The following is a 23,083-nucleotide window of genomic DNA, read 5'->3' as shown; positions in this document are numbered from 1 at the left end:
ACACATATGCAGGAAAAATGGACATTAACCCTTCTGCCATGACTTGCTTTGAACCAACCCTAATTCTCTGATGGATTTTATGGTGCACATCACAGTAGACACTACCTCCTTTCCCACAACTTAAGACAACTTGCCTTTGTGATTTCTAACACAGCCTGCCCGACCTGCCTTTCCCATTGTGCTAATTCTGGGTGACCCAGATTGGCAGTCTTGGGGACTGAAACTGCCAATGGCGCGGTTGTTCAGATGGCCCTGTTACAACATCAAAGGTGACTGTGAGGATAAAATAAAGTCATAATTTAAAATTACAAGTGCCAAATTCAAACCCTGTAGGTATTATTATTTTAAATATATAAATCAATCCATCCAACCTAAATTCACTGCAACCGTATAGCTCTTAACGGCAAGGTAAGACACAACAATCCACTTATTGTTAGCACTCGGAATTCCTAGCACTTGGACAAAGTGTCTGGAATTAGCACATTTCTTGACAGAGATTTTAATTGAGTATAATGGAAATCAGTATGTTATCTAAGAATAAGTTATTTTACTTGCTTTCTGTATAAGCCATATACTTTAAACATATGAAGAGGAGGTTTGGTAAACTTTCAGAAGTATTATTTTTATCATTCTCTTTGCTTTAGTGTTTTTCATTATCCACTCTCCCAGAATTACATGGCTATTGCTGTTTCCCTTCTATTTTTCTAAACTACGGATTAGTTTCTATTCCCTTCACCTCCCTCACCCAACAAATCCCACCTCTTCTTCCACCACCACCATCACATCTTCAGAAAAATTTTTCACTTCAGTATTTCTGTAATCTGTGTAGGAAGAATTCTTTCTCTGTATAAAACTCTTGAGGGCCTTGTACTCATCTCTGAAAGTGTGCCTGAAAAATAGTAACATGCTTACTACCATTGCATTACTTTTCTGAACCTATAAAATTATGGAAGAGCATTAAAAAATCATTGTATAAATGCAAAGAATACCTTATGCTTGGTGTAGCCACTATGGAAAACAGTATAGAGGTTCCTCAAAAATTAAAAATAGAACTACCATATGATCCAACAATCTCACTTCATTTCTAGGTATATATTCAAAGAAAATGGAAACAGGATAGCAACAAGATATCTGCACTCTCGTTTTTATTGTAGTAGTATTCACAATAGCCAAGGTAAGGAAACAACCTACATGTCCACCAGAGGATGAATGGATGAAGAATATGTGGTGTATATGTATGTGATTATATACACATCAGTGTGTATGTGTGGTATGTATGTATGCATATATATGTGTCTACATACACAAAATTCAATGACATTTAGAGATGTCAGAAAATAATTTTCAAATGGTCTGCATACATACACATACATACATATATATATACAGAGTGGGGCAAAATAGGTTTACAGTTGTTCATATGGAAAATAATACAATGATTAATAAATAACAACACAAGAATAAACTCTGTGTTTCACATACTTGCAACTGTAAACCTGAGTTTGCCCCACCCGGTACAATTCAGCCACGAAAAGAAAAAGGAAATCCTGCTACTTGTGACAACGCGGATGGACCTTCAGGGCATCACGCTGAAACAAACAAGTCAGACAGGAAGACCGGTGAGATCAGCAATCCTGTCTGACCTCACTTATATGTGGCATCTAGAGAGAGAAAAGAACCACCACCCTGAGAAAAAAGTGGAGGGGTTGCCTGGATGGGGGTCTGAAGCACGTGGTGAGATGCTGCTCAAAGGGTTCACACTTCCAGTTACAAGACTAACAAGTTTGGGGACCTAATGTATCGCATGTTGATTACAGCTAATAATAACATGTCATACACTTGAATGTCGCCGACAGAGTAGATACCAAATGTTCTCGCCATGAAAAGAAATGGTAACTATGTGATGGGGGGAAGGTGACAGCTAATACTTCGGTAGTAATTTTTTGCAATTTATAAATGTGTCAGATCAATCCACTGTACACCTTAAACTTATGCAGTGTTGTATCATTTATCTCTTAATCAAGCTGGGATTTCAACAAGGAAATGTTTTGTTTGAACAGTCCATTACTCAAAAGTTACCATTCAACACTACTAAAGAATAACATGAAAATTAAAATGTTTATTTTAAAACTCTTTTCAAATATTTTATACATGTGAAAATGATAATGTTTTGTTTCTGTTATTTATAAATTAAATGACATTTAGTGATGTCAGAAAATCATTTTTAAAACCTAATAATAAAGTATGTTTCTATAAAAAAATTATATCATCTCATCAATGACCCAAGAGATATATTTACTCTTTTCATTCTTCATTTGCATGTTTAAAGGCACCTAAATTAACTTTATCAGCCTTCAAAGGACTATGTAGTTACTCCTTCCAGCTGCTATGCTTTTAACTTCAATTATTTTAAACAATAGTAGTGACAACATATAAAAATCTGTATATAAAAATAAAAGTGCTAATAAGTCAGTGATGGAAAGTAGGTGCGAGTAGTGAGGGACCGGGTAAGGGGAGTTAGGATGATGTCTGCTACCTTTTAAGAACAGTTCTTATCCAGAGATGCAGGCTGTCTGCTAGACAAGTTAATTTTAGCCAGCGGATGCGAACACTCTCTATTCTCAGGCCAATGGCAACTCTGCTGAAAAAGAGCCGAAGCTTTCCAAACAGAGTGACCCTTGTTGTCTGTCTAAACTGACCAACTCTTTTGGATTTTCCAAGGAGGGCAGGTTTTCAAAGGTTGGGTGGTAAGAAAAGTCTAACCTGCAAGATTGGATCAAAAGCATAAACCTATCAAGCTAGAACATTAAACCATTACAAGATAGAGAAATTAACGTGATAACAATAACTGGGTATAGTCTTTTGCTTATTTCATTCACTGTTTTACTTTACATTGAAATCTGATATGGAAATGTAAAGAGTTGCAGACAATAAATCTGCTTAGCTCTAATATATATATATATATATATATATAAACATGTATATATTTGCAATAACATATATTCATTATGACTAAATATTTCTTGTTAGCTACTCTGAATTGTTTTAACTAGTTATTTGGCATATGGAGAATAACTAAATACTCTGGCATGTGTTACTTTTTTATACTTCTTTTCAGATTTATAAAGTTTAAAAGGGAAGATAAGCATTGTAAATATATAACAATGACATGCAATTTCCTTTAAAGCCAAATGTATGGAACAAAAATAGTCAGCAAATATTTACTGAAATGTATTAGGTGCTGTATTATGGATACAAAAATAGGGTGACCAGTATCTGAACTTTATCTGAATAATTTCTGTTGAATTTGATATCCACTTGTTTTTGAAATGAAAAAGACCATTAAACTCAAGAAGCATTTAAAGAAATGACAAAAGTCTATTGCTGTCTGTATTTTAAGGGAATTTCAAATATAAATAAGAAATTCACACTTGGGGTTGTGTTTCTATGTACTTTGGGTTAACTCTCCAAAGCCACTCAGGATTCACAAGAAAAAGGGATTAGAATTAGAACTAAAGAAAGGAAGTATAAAGGTAGCCAAAAAAAAAAAAAAAAAAAAAAGGAGAAAGAAAAACCAGGCTCATGAGGGTTAAAGGCCTTTTTGCTGCTCTTGGCAGCAGGAACAAAGTGAAAGGCAATCTCCCATGCTAAGGAAAATGCAGACATGAATTAATGGTGATTAACAATTGGTAAATATTACCAGTTTCTTTATAAATATCTCTCCTAAACATGCTGTGTTTAATGATTTAGGGTACAAAAGATATAACCAAAGTAGAAGCCATAAAAGAGGCTTTCATACTCGGAAAATAATTTATACAACAACACAAGTGTAGTCATTCCAGCTGGCATGCTGCTATCCATCTTAATTATTGCAATAAAGAACCATTGGCTATCACTTTTAAAAGACTATGGAAACCTGGAGGGTTACCAAAACTCAGAAAGAAAAGCTTTATGTTAAAATAAAATGATGATTAAATTGAAAATCAGGCCATAATGCTGATAATACATTTTTACTTGGATAAACAAGGCAGCTTTGTCTTTCAAAATTGTGTCTATCTGACCTCATTTATTTCTTGATAATTTGATAAGCAACTACACAATTTGTGCACTATCCACACACCAGATTGCATTTATAGGAAGCATTTTTCCTACTGGAAATAACTGCAGAGGGGGTTTTGCAGTGGGCGTGGGCAGCAGAGAGTAGCCTAATTGGAGACCTGGGGGATCAACAGCACTGCCTTCCTCTAGCACAGCTGTTCTCAAGTGTGGTCCCAGCACCAGAACCATCAGCAACATATGGGAACCTGGTAGAAATACAAATTCTAGACCCCACATCAGAAGCACCGAATCAATCTGGAACTGCAGGGGTTGGGCGCAACCATCTAGGTTTTTAGCAGGCTCTCCAGGGGATTCTGAGGTGTGTCCAAGTGAGAACCACTGCTCCACTGAAATGAAAGCTCTGTGGGACCATATTTGTTGGATAAGTTATTTTTTAAAAAAGCTTTTTCTTCAATAAAGTAGAATTAAAAGATATCTCAAACCATCATTTTTAGGTATTTTTAGTGTTGGCAAATAGTTTCATTTTAGAAGTTAAACTTTGTTAAAAGCTTCATTAAAATGAATGAATTATTATTCAAATCTAGAATCAGTTGTATTTGGAAAACAAAATGTTCTTTAAAAAATGTATTTCAAAACTTTATATGGAACCATAAATGACCCCAAATAGTCTTAGCAATTTTGAGAAAGAAGAGCAAAGTAGGAGGGATCACAATACCTGATATTAAACTATATTACAAGACCACTGTAATCAAAATAGTCTGGTACTGGCATAAGAACAGACATATAGATCAATGGAATAGAATAGAAAGGCCTGAAATAAACCCATGTCAATACCAGTCAGTTAATATTTGACAAATAGGGAAGGAGCATAAAATGGAGTAAAAATAGGCTTTTCAACAAATGGTGTTGGGAGATCTGGACAAGCACATGTAAAAAACAAAAAAGAATAGACCACCAACTTACACCATACACAAAAATAAACTCAAGGTGGATAAAAGACTTAAACATAAATCATGACACCATAAATGTTCTAGAGGAAAACATAGGCAGGAAAATTTCAGATATTTCACACAGCACTATTTTCACCAATACATCCCCTAGGGCAAGTGATATAAAGGAAAGAATAAATAAATGAGACTACATCAAACTAAATAGCTTCTGCACAGCTAAAGAAAACATCAATAAAATGCAAAGGGAACCAAACGTATGGGAAAACATATTTGCCAATGATACCTCAGACAAGGGTTTGATCTCCAAAATATACAAAGAATTCACATGACTCTACACAAGGAAGACAAGCAATACAAGTTAAAAAATGGGCAAAGGAGTTTAACAGACACTTCTCCAAGGAGGACATACAGAGGGCCCATAGACACATGAAAATATTCTCAACATCACTAGCAATTACAGAGATACAATTAAAACCAAAATGAGATACTACTTCACACCAGTCAGAATGGCCATCTTTAATAAATCAACAAACAAGCCCTGGCAAAGGATGTGGAGAAAAGGGAACCCCAGTGCACCATTGGTGGGAATGCAGACTGGTGCAGCCACTGTGGAAAACAGTATGGAATTTCCTCAAAAAACTAAAGATGGAACTGCCTTTCAATCTAGTCATCCTACTGCTGGGATTCTACCCAAAGAAACCTGAATCACCAATTCAAAATAACCTATGCACCCCAATGTTCATAGCAACATTATTTATAATAGACAAGTGCTGGAAACAGCCTAAGTGCCCATCAGTAAATGAGTGGATCAAAAACCTGTGGCACATTTACACAATGGAACACTATGCAGCAGAAAGAAAGAAGAAGTTCCTACCCTTCTTTCCTACCCCTACCCTTGGGACAGCATGGATGGAACTGGAGAGCATTATGCTAAGTGAAATAAGCCAGGTGGTGAAAGACAAATACCATTTGGTCTCACATATTAGTAGAACCTAATCAACAAAACAAACAAGTGAGCAAAACAGAACTAGACACTTGGAAATAAAGAACAAAGTGACAGTGATCAGAGGGGAGGAGGTTGGAGGATAACAGGGGAAAGAAGGGCAAGGGACAAGCAAATCAACAGGAATAGAGGACACATGGGCATGGACAATGGGGGCGTATTGATTGTGGGAGTGGGGAGGGAGAGGTAGGGGTGAGCAATGGGGAAAAAGGCAGGACAACTGTAACTGAAAGACAATAGAAAAACATCATGACAATCATTGTATAGCTAGTTTTGAATTTGTGGGTGGGTAGTATGTTGTTGTGGGGGTGTTATATGAGGAGAGATTGGTCTTAAAAATGGCTCTATTACCTATCATCTGTAACTGGCATGAGTCATTTTCTTAATTTAACAATTTAAACTTTTAGCTATTACTTCATGTTTCTCAGAATAATATATTCATGGAATTCTGTATCACAAGACAACTCTACCACTTTACAGAGGTTTAATTAATGTGTCCTGGGTGGGAAAAAAGCAGGTTTACAGTTGTGATCATTTATTTTTGTATTATCACGTATTAGTTATTTTAGTATATTCCATATAAAAAACCGTAAACCCGCTTTCGGCCCACCCTCTACATGTGTACAATCTTTAAAAGATATGTGTTATTTTTTTTAAACCATTGTTTATAGAGAATGAACAAAACTAAAAATATGAGAAAATAGTAAAGTTTGTATCTGTAAACTCTAAACTTTTATTGCCAGTTAACCAAGGGAACACGTGCCGAGAGGAAAATCTATGAACCTCAAGGGGCAGAGTAATGGCCATCTCGTTTCCCAAAGTACAATTTCAGGAGACACTTATTTAACTTTTGTTTGAACTATAAACTTTCATACAAAATAGGAAACTGGGCAAAGTAATGCACTTGACCTCTAGGATACCATTTAGTATAGTCTCACCAAAAACCCTACTTTAAAAAAATATTTTAATTTATCTGCAAGAGGAAACCTGTCAGCATGACCTTCAAATTGTCTGAAAGCCAACAAAAAGAAACTTAAATACTTTAATGCCACTTAATGTTATACATATCCTTTATATAATAATTACTATTTCACATGCTAACATTAACAAAAGAACTGTAAAAATGATATGAAATGAATCCAAAAGCCATCTTTGGAAAGAAATGATAACCCATAAGGGGACAATCTCTTTTCCCGAAAGCCATCTGTGGGGTTAACCATGCCAGTACGCTGACACCATGAGCATCCAACACAGGAAAAAAGAGCCACAGAACAGGACCAGGCAGCAGGGAAGCTATGGTTCCATGGTATTTTAGCTCCTACATACAAGATAACGCCAAAGAGTGCCCCAAGCTATTGATTTAAGTCCACTACAATTTTACTTAAAAATTCAACTGTTACTAATGTCTTTATCCATCTTTTGGTTTAATCTTTGAGGAAGAAACCCAGCAAGTTCCTAAGTGCTGTTCTCCCATTTCTGGGCTCCTCTTTTTCCTCCACCTTTAACACTAGGCTCAGTCAACCCCCATTTGCTTCCAAGTTTGTTTGGTTCTGTCCCTTTGGCTTGCTCTTTTCTATCCCGAAAATTCTGAAGAGGATCAAACCTCTTATCTTCCTAACCTCCTATTTCTCTCCGGGTGATCATCACCAAGCTCCCTTTTCCGTCTGCATTGCACTCCAGTGATTTGTGCAGTGGCTGTGCCCTTTTAACACCTTTTGGATGAAGATACTCTGTCTTACTCATCTTTATCTAGCACAACAGCTATACTCAGTGGCTTGCTTAAAATGGATGTCTAATAAATATTAGGTTAATTAAGTTAAAAAGTGCTATAGTATTATTTTGCCTGCCCAGTTCTTTCTTAACACATCCCCAGTTTTTGTGAAACTGCACAGAAATCGGCCAGCTTCCCCACCCTCGTTTGTAGTTGATTGGTCCTAAGTTGGTACCTGACCTACAAACTGAGCCAATCAGAATCCTTTCTGTGCACATTTGGAATCAACACTAAGCAAACCGTACTTGGTAGTTTATTAAATAGAAAAGGGCCCAATCCAGGAGGTATGCACTGCCATATGGCATTAGAATCAAAATATGATAGAGTGCACAAAGAGGGAAGACAGCACATAAAAAGAACCGAGAAATGGGGACAGAGAGAACTGACAGCATTCATGCCCTTGTTTCTAATTAGTTCCCAAGTCCCAGGTCTTAGCTGTATCATCTCCGGTCATTCCAGAGATTTCTTTTTTTGCTTTTAAGCTCTATCCTGTAAACTACTGTCTCTGCAATAAAATATTCTGTATACTACAGGTGCCAGAATCATGGGTCATCTATTGTTAATTGTGTTTTATCTTAATAAGAGAAAAGGATATGTTCAGAGGAAAAAAAATCCAAAATAGAAAGCTAACATGGAAATGTCACTTGAAATCAGAGAGAACAAATATACCACATCAGTATACACAGAGAACAATCTAGCAAGAGAATCATCTGCATATAAGAAGTGGGTGCTAATGGTTGCTTTGGATTTCTGTATTTCTGTATATTCTCCAAGGACAAAAGTTCTAGGCATCTATTATACCATGTGAAATTAGAGTAACAATGTATGAGACATCATCCTGAAAATGTTCCATTGAAAACTGTTCAAACGAAAATGTAAAAGTGTACTCCACTGTGGCACTTAATGTATTTTTAACTGAGAAATATAAATATAAAGCAACCATTAAAAAAGTTCATAGCACAAATCCTTTGTCAGTAAGTTGGCAGGAAGGTCATTTGACATAAATGATACATGCTGATTGTTAACTTGTGATAAGCCTTGGGCACAACACTTGTAGCATGAGATACGTGATGTATTTGCTATGCTTCCACTAATGTTATGAAAAACTCTATGAACGATGGTTGTTAGTATCTACCCTGCATTAGTTTCACCAAATGTAAGGCTTTTACTTTCCACATTAATGAAAAAAATAACTACATTATAGAGCAAACTATTATAGAGGCCACTATGATAGATTCAGAAAAAGCAAAGGCAATCTCTGTAAGCTAATGAATTATCTTTTTATAGTTTAATATATTTTTTGGTTTCTAGATTTTTAATTTTAATGACCTTGAAACAACGTAATTTAGTACCAAATGTTTCAACACCCATTATAATCGCGAAACGGTGAAATCAGCATTATTTCTATCTGATCAGCTATACAAAACTCAGCTTGTTTTCTTATGAAAAAGGCAGTAGAAGTCCCACAGAATAAGAGAGAGACCACTAATTAAAGGCTATGTTTATTAATCTAGCACCCTAATTCCAGCCTCAGGACCTCCCAAGCGACTAGCAGGAGGAAGGGAAGAGGCGGGGTGTTGGAAACATGAGGATATTCTTAACTTGTGGCCCCCTGTGTGCTCGAAGGCCACACAGGGTGGAGCACAAGCGGAGACTGGAGAGTAAGACACCAGCTTTTGGTTTAGACGGGGGAGGAGGTCCCGGAGAGCAGGGCCAGGACTCCGAGGGGGCAGTGCCAGAACGGGCCTCATGAACTAAGAGGCTTCTTCTTGGCATCCAAGTCCTTTTTAATTTCTTCAAGTTTTTTAGCCAGGTTTGGTATGTCATAATTTTGAGCCAGATACATTTCAACCTGGTTGCCAAAAGTAAATCCAAGCAGGAATTGGAGCATGATGTCGGCAAAGGCGGTAAGAGTGGTGGTGGCAGCTCGGTGGGCCGTTACTATGCTGCCTTTCCCGGTGCCAGGGGTGGAACCCGTCGTCAGCTAGTTTAAGGTACTTTAATAGCAAACATACAGGAACAGCACAGGAGACAGACGGCATTAAATACATGTGCTTGCATGTAGGACAACTCAAAAAAGTATGGTGAATAGATGGAATTCACTGTGTGATAAAAATGCCACAAACACCATTCAGTTGCCATCAGTAAGAAATGTACTTGTTAAAAAAAATCCAAATGCTGGCATTGCCCAGAAGTATTTAACATGTTTATTCATATTGTTATAAAGTTGAACTGCTGAAACTTGTTCACTGAAACTTTTTGACTTGCATTAATGCTTTTTGTCCTAGCATATATATGTATTTTAAATATATATTTATATATATAAATATATATTTTAAAAATTCACACACAAATAAAAATGGGAAAACTATCAATATCTTTTCTGTCTCTTATTTTCTATTTGTAATCATACACTTATGTAACTTTTGACCCGACCAAAAAAATGTATCAAACATTCAGAATTACCAATATCAGGAAAAAGAGAAATCTTTTTATACTTCCAAATATGGACCACGTTTATTAAAAACACACACAACAAGCTGACATGCAGTCATTACGTCATTTTAGGCAATGTGGACAAATTCACCCAACAGTTATCTGAACTCGAGGTTCAGCTTTTTTCCAGTTTCCCTGATATGTGAAATTTAGCTTTGATAGTAGGGCTGATATTAGTCAAACATAGAAAACCCATTCTCCTACGCATCTGGGTCTCACCTACAGTTAGTTACGTGTGAATTTCCCTTACTTCTCTGAACTAGATCTCCTAAACATGGGCAGTGAAATAAATCCACCATTCTTTCTGTTTCCTCACATCTACATCTTGCAAACAGAATACTTCTATTTCTTTGCATAGGCCAGCTCTGGGGTAACCAAATATTTCCTTTGCAAGAGGTACCTCTGTGGTTGCCAGAAGCTGAATTGTTGCATGCCAATTAAAGAAAGGGGCAATGGAGAAAATTTCTTAAAGAATGAAATGTTTTCCATCATAGTGGATTCTTAAGCACTTTTCCCACGTATGTGAAGTGCTTGTTGGATATCTTTTGGTATAATTGTTAAATGTTTGGTATGGATAGCACACAGGTTGGTGTTTTCAGCTTAACAATAACCCACAACCTTCGGACCAACTAGGTTGGTGTTTTCAAAAAGGCCAACCAGTTAGGCTTCATTTGCCTCCTGCAAAGTACCAATAGCTGAACTCCGGAACCGCAGAACTGTTTTGAAATCCTGAGTAATTTCTCACACCAGACACTGGAAGGGAAATTTGCAAGTCAGAATTTCAATGGACTCCTGATAACATCTTATTTCAAGAAGTGCCACAGTACCAGCCCTGTAATGATGAGGTTTCTTCACCCCTCCAGCAGAGGGCATGCTCTTGTGAGTGGCTTTGACAGCCAGTTCCTTCCTTGGCACTCTACCAATGGTGGATTTGCCAGCAGTCTGCTTTGTATCAGCCATGGTATAGAGACCTCTTTACTTACCCCCTTCTCCTTCGGCAGGAGCTAGAGAACAACAGTGGCTGTGAACACTGCTACTGAATTATTGAATCATTTTCTAACAACATAGAGTCATTGGCTTGCCACACTTTCTGTATGGCTGTAGTTAATCTTAAAATGAAAAAACAAGTCATTTCCCACACTAAATAATTGCTCATGACAATAAATGGCTGAGTTACAGCAGAAGGCTATAGAGTTGTATAGTTCCAAATATATTCAATGGAACTCTGAAATACAGAAAATCACTCTCAAGAGTACTTTGTGGAACATGTTTCATGTCTCACATTTCCTTAAAAGTGATAACTGACTAAAAATCCCCTGGGACAAAGGTCTGTTTTACAAAGTCAGCCGAGGTCGAAGAGGTCAAAGGAAATCCCTGAGGCCTTACTGAATGTAAATGTCAGCTAGGAAGAAGAGAGATTTCTAGGGTCCTCTTAGAGATGGAAGAGGAACTTAGAAGAGCTTGGCATCTGTAAGTGAGGGCGGTGGCTTCCTGTCCACGGCTACATGTGTCTGCACCGGCTAACTGGAGACAGGACTTAGGGTGGTGAACACACAATATGTATTATAGAACACACAAATGATGTATTATAGAATTGTACACCTGAAACCTATATAATTTTAAACCAATGTCACCCCAGTAAATTCAATTAAAAATAAAATAGAATAAATTTGTCCTGATTAACCACCCCCCCAAAAAAAGGAAACTAGAAATGTGTCAAGATGTCTACACTTGCCCCTCCCTCACACGTCCAGAAAATACACAAGTAATGAGTCATGTTGTGAGCACGCACAGAGACGCGAAAAGGAAACTACACACAGTCAGGTGACTGTCCCCGAGTATCCCGTGCTCCTTGGTGACTTCAATGATCTAAGAATAACTTTTAATTCTTTCAGTTTTATGTGTTTTACATGCTGTTGCCACACTTATTGAAAGTGTCATAGTATCCTGGCCACTGCATGGTACTCTGGAGGAGCTGGGCTAGAACTACATTGTGAAAACACTAATGCTTTTCCTTTGCTTCTGTGGCTGTTATCACTATGGCGATTGGAAGAGATTCATAATGCCTTCAGTATAGTGTTCAACCTAGCTTATAAAATGAAGGCACTTTCATCCATAGCGGCCTACCTCCAGTAGTCGACAGTGTGGTCAGTACAAATACTCTAAAACTGTGATTACCTAAAGGCAGGTGTTCATTATATTTTCAAATAAAAAAACAAAGCAAGAATCTCTTATTCTTTGTGTTAATTTTTACATATCTTATTCTTTTAGTTGTTTCTTTTAAAACACATTTGCATATGTTTTAAAATCTAATCTCTTTCAAATTAGCTCCTGACTGGCTGTAAACTTAATGTCAGGTACAAAAGAGGGCTTAGAAATCAGAAAAATTTAGATCTCTAAATGCCGGAATAAAATGTAAAAGTAAGACACCATTACCTGGACTGCTGGTATTTAGAAGGGATCTTTTGGAAAAGCACCAGAGAGAATAGCTGTAAGGAGAATGTGGCCAAGTGGTGTGTCTCTGAATCGGGCAAGTTATAAATATGTTCTGTATAAATCTATACTCAGAAAGAATCAACCCTGATGTTGCAAAGATTTCTAAGGGGGTTAACTCGGTCTCACAGAATTTTGCCCTGCTAAATTACTCCAATGAAGACTTAAGCTTTAATATTTTCCATTTCCCTAAGCAATCCTTAACTTAGAATAAGAAAAATGTTTTACTTATAGATATCTATGCTTCTAAATTTCCTATGATGCATGAAAATAGTTTGGCAATACAATTTTTCTATATTCTGTGCAGTAAGGGAATATCCTCGAAAATCCCCGAGCCTCTAGGTTCCACTTATGAGTTAGTAAGTATTGAACATACCAAGCAAAAAGTAATAATAATGCAGTTCTTATTGGCAATCTCCACAAATTTGAAACTGCCCATATGTAAGCTTAAAGGTTAACATTAGATATAAGTTCCAAATAATGAAGAAAACTTACATGTAGCTAGCAAGAACTAAGTAGGTTTCTTTTATTCTTCTGTTGTCATATTTTTATTTATAATGAAGAAATACAGCTCTAGATTATAGCAGAAATCAAACAATCCTAAGTATGGATAATATACTGGATCTGTGTAATATATTTACATAATGTATTTCATTTGTAAACATGACTAGAACAGTGGTTTGTTTTGTAACTCTAGACCCCCTGTTTGTTTTCCACTAAGGCTTCCTCCTAGGACATAACTAAACTGTGTCATCAGCACCCCACCAAACTTTAAGCAGGGTTAGTACAGTGGATATTATAAAGCAAATGTGAACAGTTTTTAAAGGATTGGAACCAACATGAACTGACAAAGAAACACTTCCGTCTAAATCAACATAAAAGTGTTTAAGTAAAAAGAAAAAAAGGACAAGAAAAAGGGAGTGATGAAGGTTTCAGACAGAACGAGATCCTCACATTTCATCTATTACCTTCACAATCTGGGCTAGAGCGTACCAAATGGAACCAGGACTCCTAAGATACAAAACCTCCATTACAGAATGCTGCACACACCTGTGTTCTACGTCCACCCTCGCCCTGCTGACGCTTCCAGCACAACCATTTCCTGGCCCGTTTGGGCCTGTGGACGAAGGAGCACGCGGACATTCTCTTTAATTCAGTCTATGTTACAAGGCTGGTATGTCTGGGAATCAGCTTGGTCAATGAGGCAGCTGAGGTCGGCCAGATTGTCAATAAACTCAAACAACTGACAGAAATCATATGTGATAAAAGGACTGTTGGGATTCATTCTCTTCAGATGTTCTTCCTACATTTTATAAATGTCTTCCATGCATTCACTCACAGATGCTAGTCAGCATAACTTTTGCCTTCAGGCCTCTTGGGAGCTGTACGAGCAAATGGTGTGAGCCATCGTGCCAAATTCCTTGACTGCAGATGACACTGCCAGTGCACACCCAGCAACGCTTCTGAAGCACCGGCTCTCCAAGTGTCTCGGGTCAGACACCGGATTAAACAATGGTTAACAAGTTTCTTTGCACTATGAATTAGCGAAGTTTATTTGTACTGAGAATTTTAAGAGTGAGAATAAATATACACCATTTACAAATGAATTTGATCATGGCCTAAATAATTGGGATCATAAGAATGTGGGAAGACATTTCTATAGCAATACTATGCCACTAGTTTGGAAAATAATCAATTTCATTAAACGTGGTTCAACAACCTTCGGTGTCAGAAAATTATTACTGGTGCAAAATTTAAATTCCTTTTATTGTGTTTTTCTCATACTTGCTTCTCATCATAGGCACGAATTTGTTAACTGTATGTTTAAACAATCTTTTAGCAGGCAACATACAGGATTACAATTTCACATTTGCAAATCACTTCAGGACACCAATCAATAAGCAGATTTCGCAATCTCATCTTGAATGTGATTTAAACTTAAATGTGGACTAATATTATTAAAAATGCCAATAAAAAAGAAGGATCGTTTTAATTCCAGTATGTTTGTAGGTTTGCTGTAGTATATCAGAAAACCAGGGAGGGAAAGAGAAGAAAAAGAAATAAGTATAACTCTTATTCTAAAATTTCACAATCGTGGACAGTACTACATTTAATTAAAAGTCCTAATTCTCAAATCAAAATAAGTAAATTAAGTACTTGAGAAATGTATCTCTTCTACAGTTTCGGTAGTAGCACCATTGTTATAACTTTTGCACTAGTAATTTATTTATAAATAATATACACATTATTAATATTCAAATTGATTTAAAGAGTATGTAGTTTAAAAAAAGGTTTCCCTTTTATCTCATATCCCCAATGCCCTCCTTCAGCAAAAGCCATTATTAAAAGTTTTTGTATGTTTTCCAGGAAAAAATATCTATTTATACACAATCCTGTTAAATGATCCTGTCTGTTTAAATGCATATACCATTTTCATGTAAATGAGCATACCATACAAATTGTTCTGCCACCCCTTTTTTCTTGCTATTCATCATTATGTTTTTAATAAATAAGAATAAAGGAGACTGCAGTAGGATAATTTTCTACTTTAAAGAAGTTTCCCCCTCTCTGTTACATTTAAGTTGGTGTCATATTTGAACTTTTTCTTAAAAGGTACAGCATATTAAAACTTTCAGTTAAGATGGTGACAACAATGGCAGTATTAATATAACTGCTACATTTCTGAAGCCTGTACTACTTGACATTGACTTGGCTAAACACTTTACAAAGATTTTCCCACTTAGGTTTTTCAAAAAAATCTCTGATATAATTATCATTGTTCTTTTCATTTTAGAGATAATGAAATGGACCTAGAGACATTACCTAAGACATAACTTGCCAACTTAAGTAACTTTTCTTAGTTATTCCTTCTTCCTCTTTTCTCTCACAAAATTATTAATATAACCATTCAATTTGTAGTCTCTAAATCTTGATTATAAAGCATTAGGGCTTTGAGCCTTCAAGAGCTAAAGACCCATGGGGTCTGGTTAGAACCATTTGTAATCTAATTATTTACATTCAAAAGATACCCATTTTACGTTTGACTTTAAAAAAAAGAAAAAAATCTGGTTTTTTAACCTACAGTAATTTTTCCTAGAAGGATATGTTTATCATCAAATATTAAGCTAAAGTTCAGGTCCGATATCCTACTATTCAAAAAGTCATACAAAATTTGAACCAGAAAGAATCTTAAGTTATAATTTTTATCACTTTATTTTTTATGCATTCATTTATTTCTGTTGGTCAGTGACTCTTGCTATTAGAAACATTTCTCTTTATTACTTTATTGATTGGCTGTTTTGAATCATATTTGAAATATGAATCATATTTTATTTGCATTTTATTTTTTCACTTTTTAATTGAACTTATTGGAGTGACACTGGTTAATAAAATTACATAGTTTTCAGGGGTACAATTCTATAATACATCATCTGTATATTATATTGTGTGTTCGCCACCCCAGGTCAAGTCTCCTTCTGTCACCATGTGACCCCCCCACCCTCTTCTCCCACGCCTCTCCCCACTTTCCCTTGGTAAACCCCATACTGTTGTCTGTTTGTCTGTGTCGATGAGGGTTGTTTTTCTTAATACCTTCACCTTTTTCACACAGCCCCCAACAATCTCCCCTCTGACAGCTGTCAGTCTGTTCTCTGAATCTATGAGTCTGTTTTTATTTTGTTTGTTTATTTTGTTCATTAGATTCCACATATAAATAAAATCATATGCTACCTGTCTTTCTCCCACTGGCTTATTTCACTTAGCATAATGCTCTCCAGGCCCATCCATGCTTTCGCAAATGGTAAGATTTCCTTCTTTTTTAAGGACGAATAGTATTCCATTGTATCAATGTACCACAGCATTTTTTACCCACTCATCTACTAATGGACGCTTGAGCTGCTTTCAAATCATGGCTATTGTAAATAACACTGCAATGAATATAGGGGTGCATATATTATTTCAAATTAGTGTTTGGATTTCTTTGGATATATTCTCAAGTATGAAATCTCTGGGTCATAAGGTAGTTCCATATTTAATTTTTTAGGTAACTCCATATTGCTTTACACAGTGGCTGCATCAATCTGCAACCCCACCAACAGGGCACTAGGGTTACCTTTCTCCACATCTTTGCCAATATTATGATGGCCATTCTGAGAGATGTGAGGTGATATCTCATTGTGGTGTTAATTTGCATTTCTCTGATGATTAGTGATGTTGAGCATCTTTTCATATGTCTATTGGCCATCTGTATGTCCTCTTTGAAGAAGTGTCTAATCAGTTTCTTTGCCCACTTTTTAAATAAATTGGTTTTTGTGTGTGTTTGTTGAGTTACATGAGTTCTTTATACATTTTAGATATTAAAGCATTTTCAGATGTATCATTGTCGACTATGTTCTCCCATTCAGGGGGTTACCTCCTCATTTTGTTGATGGCTTCCTTTGCTGCACAAAAACTTTTGAATTTGATGCAGACCCATTTGTTTATTTTTTCTTTTGTTTCCTTTATCCAAGGTGATATATCAGAAAAATATATTGCTGGGAGAAAGGTCCTAGATTTTATTGCTGATTTATTTTTCTAGGATTCTTATGGTTTTGAGTTTAACATTTAAGTCTTTAATACATTTTATGTTTCTTCTTGTGTAGAGTATAAAAAGGCAGAGTAGTTTCTCCTCCCTTCCTTCCTTCCTTCCCTTTTTTGCACATATCTGTCCAGACGAATCAGCTCTGTGTGGTCGGCACCTGCACAGCACCTTGCACACGGTGGTCAGGGTTGAACCTCACATTCAGCCAGCCTGAGGGTCAATTCCACATACAAACAGGCCAATAGCATTCAAGACTCAAATACAGCAAGGGCCCACGTAACCCACAAAAGGGAAATAGCTGGCCCACCCAGCTATGGGTGGTCCCAAGAAGACTAAACTGCTTGACCCCACAGGATACCTACTATATAAGGCCAACCCACCAAGATGGGGAGTCATAGCAGATCTGTCTAATAGAAACAAACACGAAGAGGCAAACAAAGTGGGGAGACAAAGAAACTAGCCCCAAATGAAAGAATGGGAGAAATCTCCAGAAAAAGATTTAAATGAAATGGAGACAAGCAATTTATCAGATATAGAGTTCAAAATAATGATTATAAGGATGCTCAATGGCATAAAAAGGACAAGGAACCCATAAAAAAGAACCAGTGAGAAATAAAGAATATAACATCAGAAATGAAAAATATACTGGAAGGAATAAATAATAGGTTGGATGAAGCAGGGACAGAATCAACAATTTGTAAGACACAGTAGGAAAAAAACACCCAATAAGAGCAGGAAAAAGAAAACATGAATTTAAAAAGGAAGGTTAATTTAACAGACTTTTGGGACAACATGAAGCATAAGAATATCAGTATCATAGGGGTACCAGAGTGAGAAGAGAGAGAGCAGGGGATCAAGAACATATTTGAAGAAATAATGACTGAAAACTTCCCTAACCCAGTGAAGGAAAATGTCAAGTCCAGAAAGCAGAGAGAGTCTCAAAGAAGATGAACCCAAAGAGGCACACACCAAGGCACATCACAATTAAAATGCAAAATGTTAAAGATAATCAAAATCAGCAAGAAAAAACCAGTTACCTACAAGGGAGGTCCCATAAGATGGTCAGCTGATTTTTCAATGGAAACATTTCAGCATTTCAATCCATATGGAATCAGCCTGAAATATTCAAAATGATGAAAAGGAAGGATCTACAATCAAGACTACTTTACCCAACAAGATTATGATTTAAAATTTAAGGAGAAATACACCCTAGCTTGTGTAGCTCAGTGGATCGAGTGCGGGCCTGTGAATCAAAGGGTTGCTGGTTCAATTCCCAGTCAAGGCACATGCCTGGACTGCGGGCCAGGTCCCCAATCAGGGGTGCTCGAGAGGCAACCACACATTGATGTTTCTCTCTCTTTCTTTCTGCTTCCCTTCTCCTCCTTCTAAAAATAAATAAATAAAATCTTTTAAAAATAAAAAAATAAAAATAAAGTTTAAGGAGAAATAAACTGCTTCCCAAACAAAAGGATATAACCCTTGTAAACATTTATGCACTCTACCTAGGAGCACCAAAGTATGTAAAGCAGATGTAATGGACATAAAGGGAGAGATGGACAGAAATATGGTCATAGTTGGGAATTTCAACACCCCATTGACATCAGTGGACAGATCTCCCAGGCAGAAAACCAACAAGGAGACAGTGGCCTTAAACGACACACTAGATCAGATTAATGTCATTGATATCTTCAGAGCATTTCACCCAAATGCTGCTGAATATACCTTCTTTTCAAGTGCACATGGAAGATTTTCTAGGAGAGACCACTTGTTGGGACACAAAACAATTTTCAATAAATATAAGAAATTTGAAATCATATCAAGTATCTTCCCTGACATGAGATGATACGAAACTAGAGATCAATCACAATAATACTAAAAAAAATGCACAAAGACATGACGACTAAATAACCTGTTACTGAAACAATGAATGGGTTAACAGTGAGATGAAGGGAGAAATCAAAAGATACCTTGAAACAAATTAAAATGAGAACACAAAACCCAAAATCTGTGGAACTCAGAGAAAGCAATCCAAAGAGGGAAATAAATTCACAGTAATTACAGGCCTATTTCAAGAAACAGGAAAAATTTCAAATTAAACTAGCTAACCTTAAACCTCAAGGAACTAGAAAAAGAACAGCAAACAAAGCCCAAAGTGAGTAGAATAAAGGAAATAATAAAGATCAGAGCAGAAATAAACAAAATAAAAACAATATAAAAGATCAATAAAACCAAGAACTGGTACCTTGAATAATAAATAAGATTGACAAACCTTCGATTGAACTCATCAAGAAAAACAGAGTGGGGGCCAAAATGAATAAATTAGAAAGAAAAAGGGGAAGTAACAACTGACACCAATGAAAATACAAAGAATTGTAAGAAAATATTATGAACAGCTATATGCTAACAGATTACACAATCTGGATGAAACAGATAAATTCTTAGAAACATACAATCTTCCAAACCTGAATCAAGAAGAGTCCAAGAATCTCGGCAGACATATTACAACTAGTGAAACTGAAGCAGTAATAAAAAATTCCCAAGAAATCAAAGTCCTGGAATAGATGGCTTCACAGGTGAATTTTACCAAACATTCCAAGAAGAAATAACACACACCCTTCTCAAACTATTCCAAACATTTCAAGACAAGAGAAGGCTCTCAAGTTCATTTTAGGAGCCCAGCATTATCCTAATTCCAAAACCAGATACAGACACTACAAAGAAGGAAAATAGTAGGCCAATATCCCTGATGAATATAAATGCCAAAACCTGAACAAAATAGTAGCAAACTGGATCCAGTTTAAAAGATCATACACCATGATGAAGTGATATTTAACCCCGGGGATGCAAGATTGGTACAACATTCACAACTCAATAAATGTGATTCACCACATAAACAAAATGAAGGATAAAAACCATATGATCACATCAGTAGATGCAGAGAAAGCATTTGTGAAAATCCAGCACCCATTCATGATAAAACTCTCAGCAAAGTGAGAATAGAGGGATTGTACTAAAACAAAATAACGGTCATATATGAGAAACTCACACTCAACATCATACTCAATGGGCAAAATCTACAAGCATTTCCTTTAATATGGGGATTAAGACTGGGATGCCCACTTTCATCACTCTTACTCAACACAGTCCTGAAAGTCCTAGCCATAGAAATCAAACAACAAGAAGAAATAAAAGGCATCTAATGGTACTGTATATAGAGGACCCTAAAAATTCCACCAAAAAACTACTAGAACTGAAAAATACATTCAGTAAAGTAGCAAGATACCAAAACAATATCAAGAAGTCAGTTACATTTTTATATACCAATAATGAACTATCAAAAAGGAACACTAAGAAAACAATCCCATTTACAATTGCATCAAAAAAAATACCTAGTAATAAATTAGCCAAGGATACAAAAGACCTGTACTCAGAAAATTTTCAGAAACTGAAGAAGATATAAATAAGTGGAAGCATATACTTGTCCATGGAGAGGAAGAATTAACATTATTAAAATGTCCCTACTACCCAAAGCAATCTATAGATTCATCACAATTCCTATCAAGATACTAAGGCATATTTCACAGAACTCAAACAGATATTCCAAACATTTATATGGAACCACAAAAAATACCAAACAGCCAGAGAAATCTTGAGAAAGAAGAAAAAAGTTGGAGGAATCACACACCACGATATCAAACTATACTACAAGGCCATAGTAATCAAAACAGCATGGTACTGGCAGAAATAACAAGCATATAGATCAATGGAACAGAATAGAGTGTCCAGAAATAAACCCATGCATTTATGCACAATTACTATTTGACAAAGAAGGCCAAAACATACCGTGGATAGTCTATTCAATAAATGGTGTTGGGAGAACTGGACAAATATTTGCAAAAAAATGAAACCTATTACTTTATAGGTAAGAAAAATGAAGCATTAATCCTCAATTTATTATCCATCCATACTGATCTCCCAGTTGAAAGAGACATCAGAATATCTCTGCCTGGAGTAGGGAATACATATATCGCATGTCTGACCATCAAGTGGCTGTAACATATTGTTACACTATCAGGGACAGTGCTATTTGAGTCTTCCCAAAAGTAGCAAATTCAAAATCAAGGAACTAGCTTTTTCTTTCAGCAGTTGAATCCTGTTCTGTTACTGTTGTGGGCTAACTTTTCCCTAAAAACAGGGAATCTTGGATGAGTGTTCTCATCAGGCCCTCACTCCTCGTCACAGGCCCTGTGTTTTATATGGTTTAATCTATTTATTATTTTTCTTTGAACCAAATTAAACTTCTCCACATCTTTATTTAAAATATGAAGCCTGAAATAAAATGTAATTCTGTACTCTCATGAAGTTTGTTCAGTGTTAAATAGGGGGAAAGTTTTACCCTTCCTTGTCTATCATAACTTCATACTCTGTTAATGCTTGCCTATATTACATTTTTTTATTTCTATGATTCAATCATCTTATTTAGGGTCCACTGTGAGTGGGAATCTCAATCTGCAGAACGTTACAGGGCTAGCTCTCTACTGAGCATTCTGCTGAGGAAAAAGAAGAACAATACAAAAGAGACAATGTGAAGATCATTTTTATTTAGTACTGGAATCAAATCACGCAACACTCATGACCACATAGAAGGAAGCCCACTAGCCTAATACCGTCACTGAACAAGCGGAGAAACAGCGAACCGAAACATGAAGTGACTAACCATAACCCCAGCGCTGCTGACGAGGGTGGAACTGAAACCTGGGGCTTATCTTCCCTTTTCTGTCCCCTGTATTACGCTGCCATTGATCCCTGGCGGTCAGGCCTCACCGACATGGCAAGTTCTTGGTCACTTATTAACTCCACAATGATCCTGGTTATTGTTATTGATTCAATAATGATAAACCAGCACTCATTATTAAATGCTTTCTGTTTAATTACTAAACAGTAAAGTTAGTGGAGTGTATGGACCGTTTGCATGGGGCCTGTTTTCCTAACTGTTTTTTCATTTTATTTTATAATTCGTTAAGCAACTACATTTAATAATGCAGTTATGTGGTTAACAAGTACACACTGGTTCTGTTACGAGAATCAATGTTATTTTTTTAAAGTTAGTGGTACATTCCATATCCTGCAAACACCTAAAGAGAAAAAGCTAATAGATTGTGTAATATTCCCAGAAGGCAAAGTAAATAATCAACGAAAGAGTAAAGTAAAAGATGATCTTATGTTTAAAATGTTTCTGGGCTTGGTTTGATGGTTTCTTGGTTATTTTTTGTGGGTAGGGAGGATTGTTTTTTTATTTTATTTTTATTTCCTCCTTCCCTTCCTGTAACAAACTCATTTAGAACCTCGGCTTTTTGGCTACTACATAATGCTGTGGAAAATGTAATTACTCCTCAGTTATTCTAACTATTTGTCTCATGGAGAAATATCTAAATTTCTATTTGGAAAAATGACCTGAGGTAAAAAGAGAAGACAAATTCGAAAGTCATCCATTTGAAATATCAACACTTCATCTGATATTAACCAGAGTAAGATTGAAACTATTGCAAAAATTATGTATATTGGGTAATTTGCTCACACTACCTTTGATGTTTGTTTTCATATTAAAGGACTGAGTTCAGAAGGATGGCATTCCAAACACTGGAGACTGCGCTCAAAAAAGGAACCTAACGATACTCGTTTTTCAGTAGTTCCTGAATTGGGCTCTGCACCCAAACAGACACGCTTCTCGC

General features: G+C 36.2%; 2 protein-coding genes across 3 annotated transcripts in view; both read right to left on the bottom strand.

Moving 5' to 3' along the window:
- ALCAM (activated leukocyte cell adhesion molecule) overlaps nt 1–23,083 on the bottom strand; it is a 192,388-nt gene that overhangs the window by 154,265 nt on the left and 15,040 nt on the right. The gene's annotated exons all lie outside the window — the stretch shown is intronic.
- LOC112320407 (short transmembrane mitochondrial protein 1) lies at nt 1,446–11,283 on the bottom strand. Its single transcript, XM_053918326.2, has one exon. It carries the CDS (start codon nt 9,672–9,674, stop codon nt 9,531–9,533), a length of 144 nt encoding a protein of 47 aa, XP_053774301.1. The 5' UTR covers nt 9,675–11,283; the 3' UTR covers nt 1,446–9,530.

This window comes from Desmodus rotundus, chromosome 2 (genome assembly GCF_022682495.2).
Source record: "Desmodus rotundus isolate HL8 chromosome 2, HLdesRot8A.1, whole genome shotgun sequence".
NCBI classification, from domain to species: Eukaryota; Metazoa; Chordata; class Mammalia; order Chiroptera; family Phyllostomidae; genus Desmodus; species Desmodus rotundus.
Note: the sequence above shows the minus strand (reverse complement) of the source record. Positions and strands in the feature narration are given on the sequence as shown.

What these genes read in the sequence shown, in the direction of transcription:
- LOC112320407 (XM_053918326.2), bottom strand. Translation starts at nt 9,674, where the DNA reads ATGCTCCAATTCCTGCTTGGATTTACTTTTGGCAACCAGGTTGAAATG.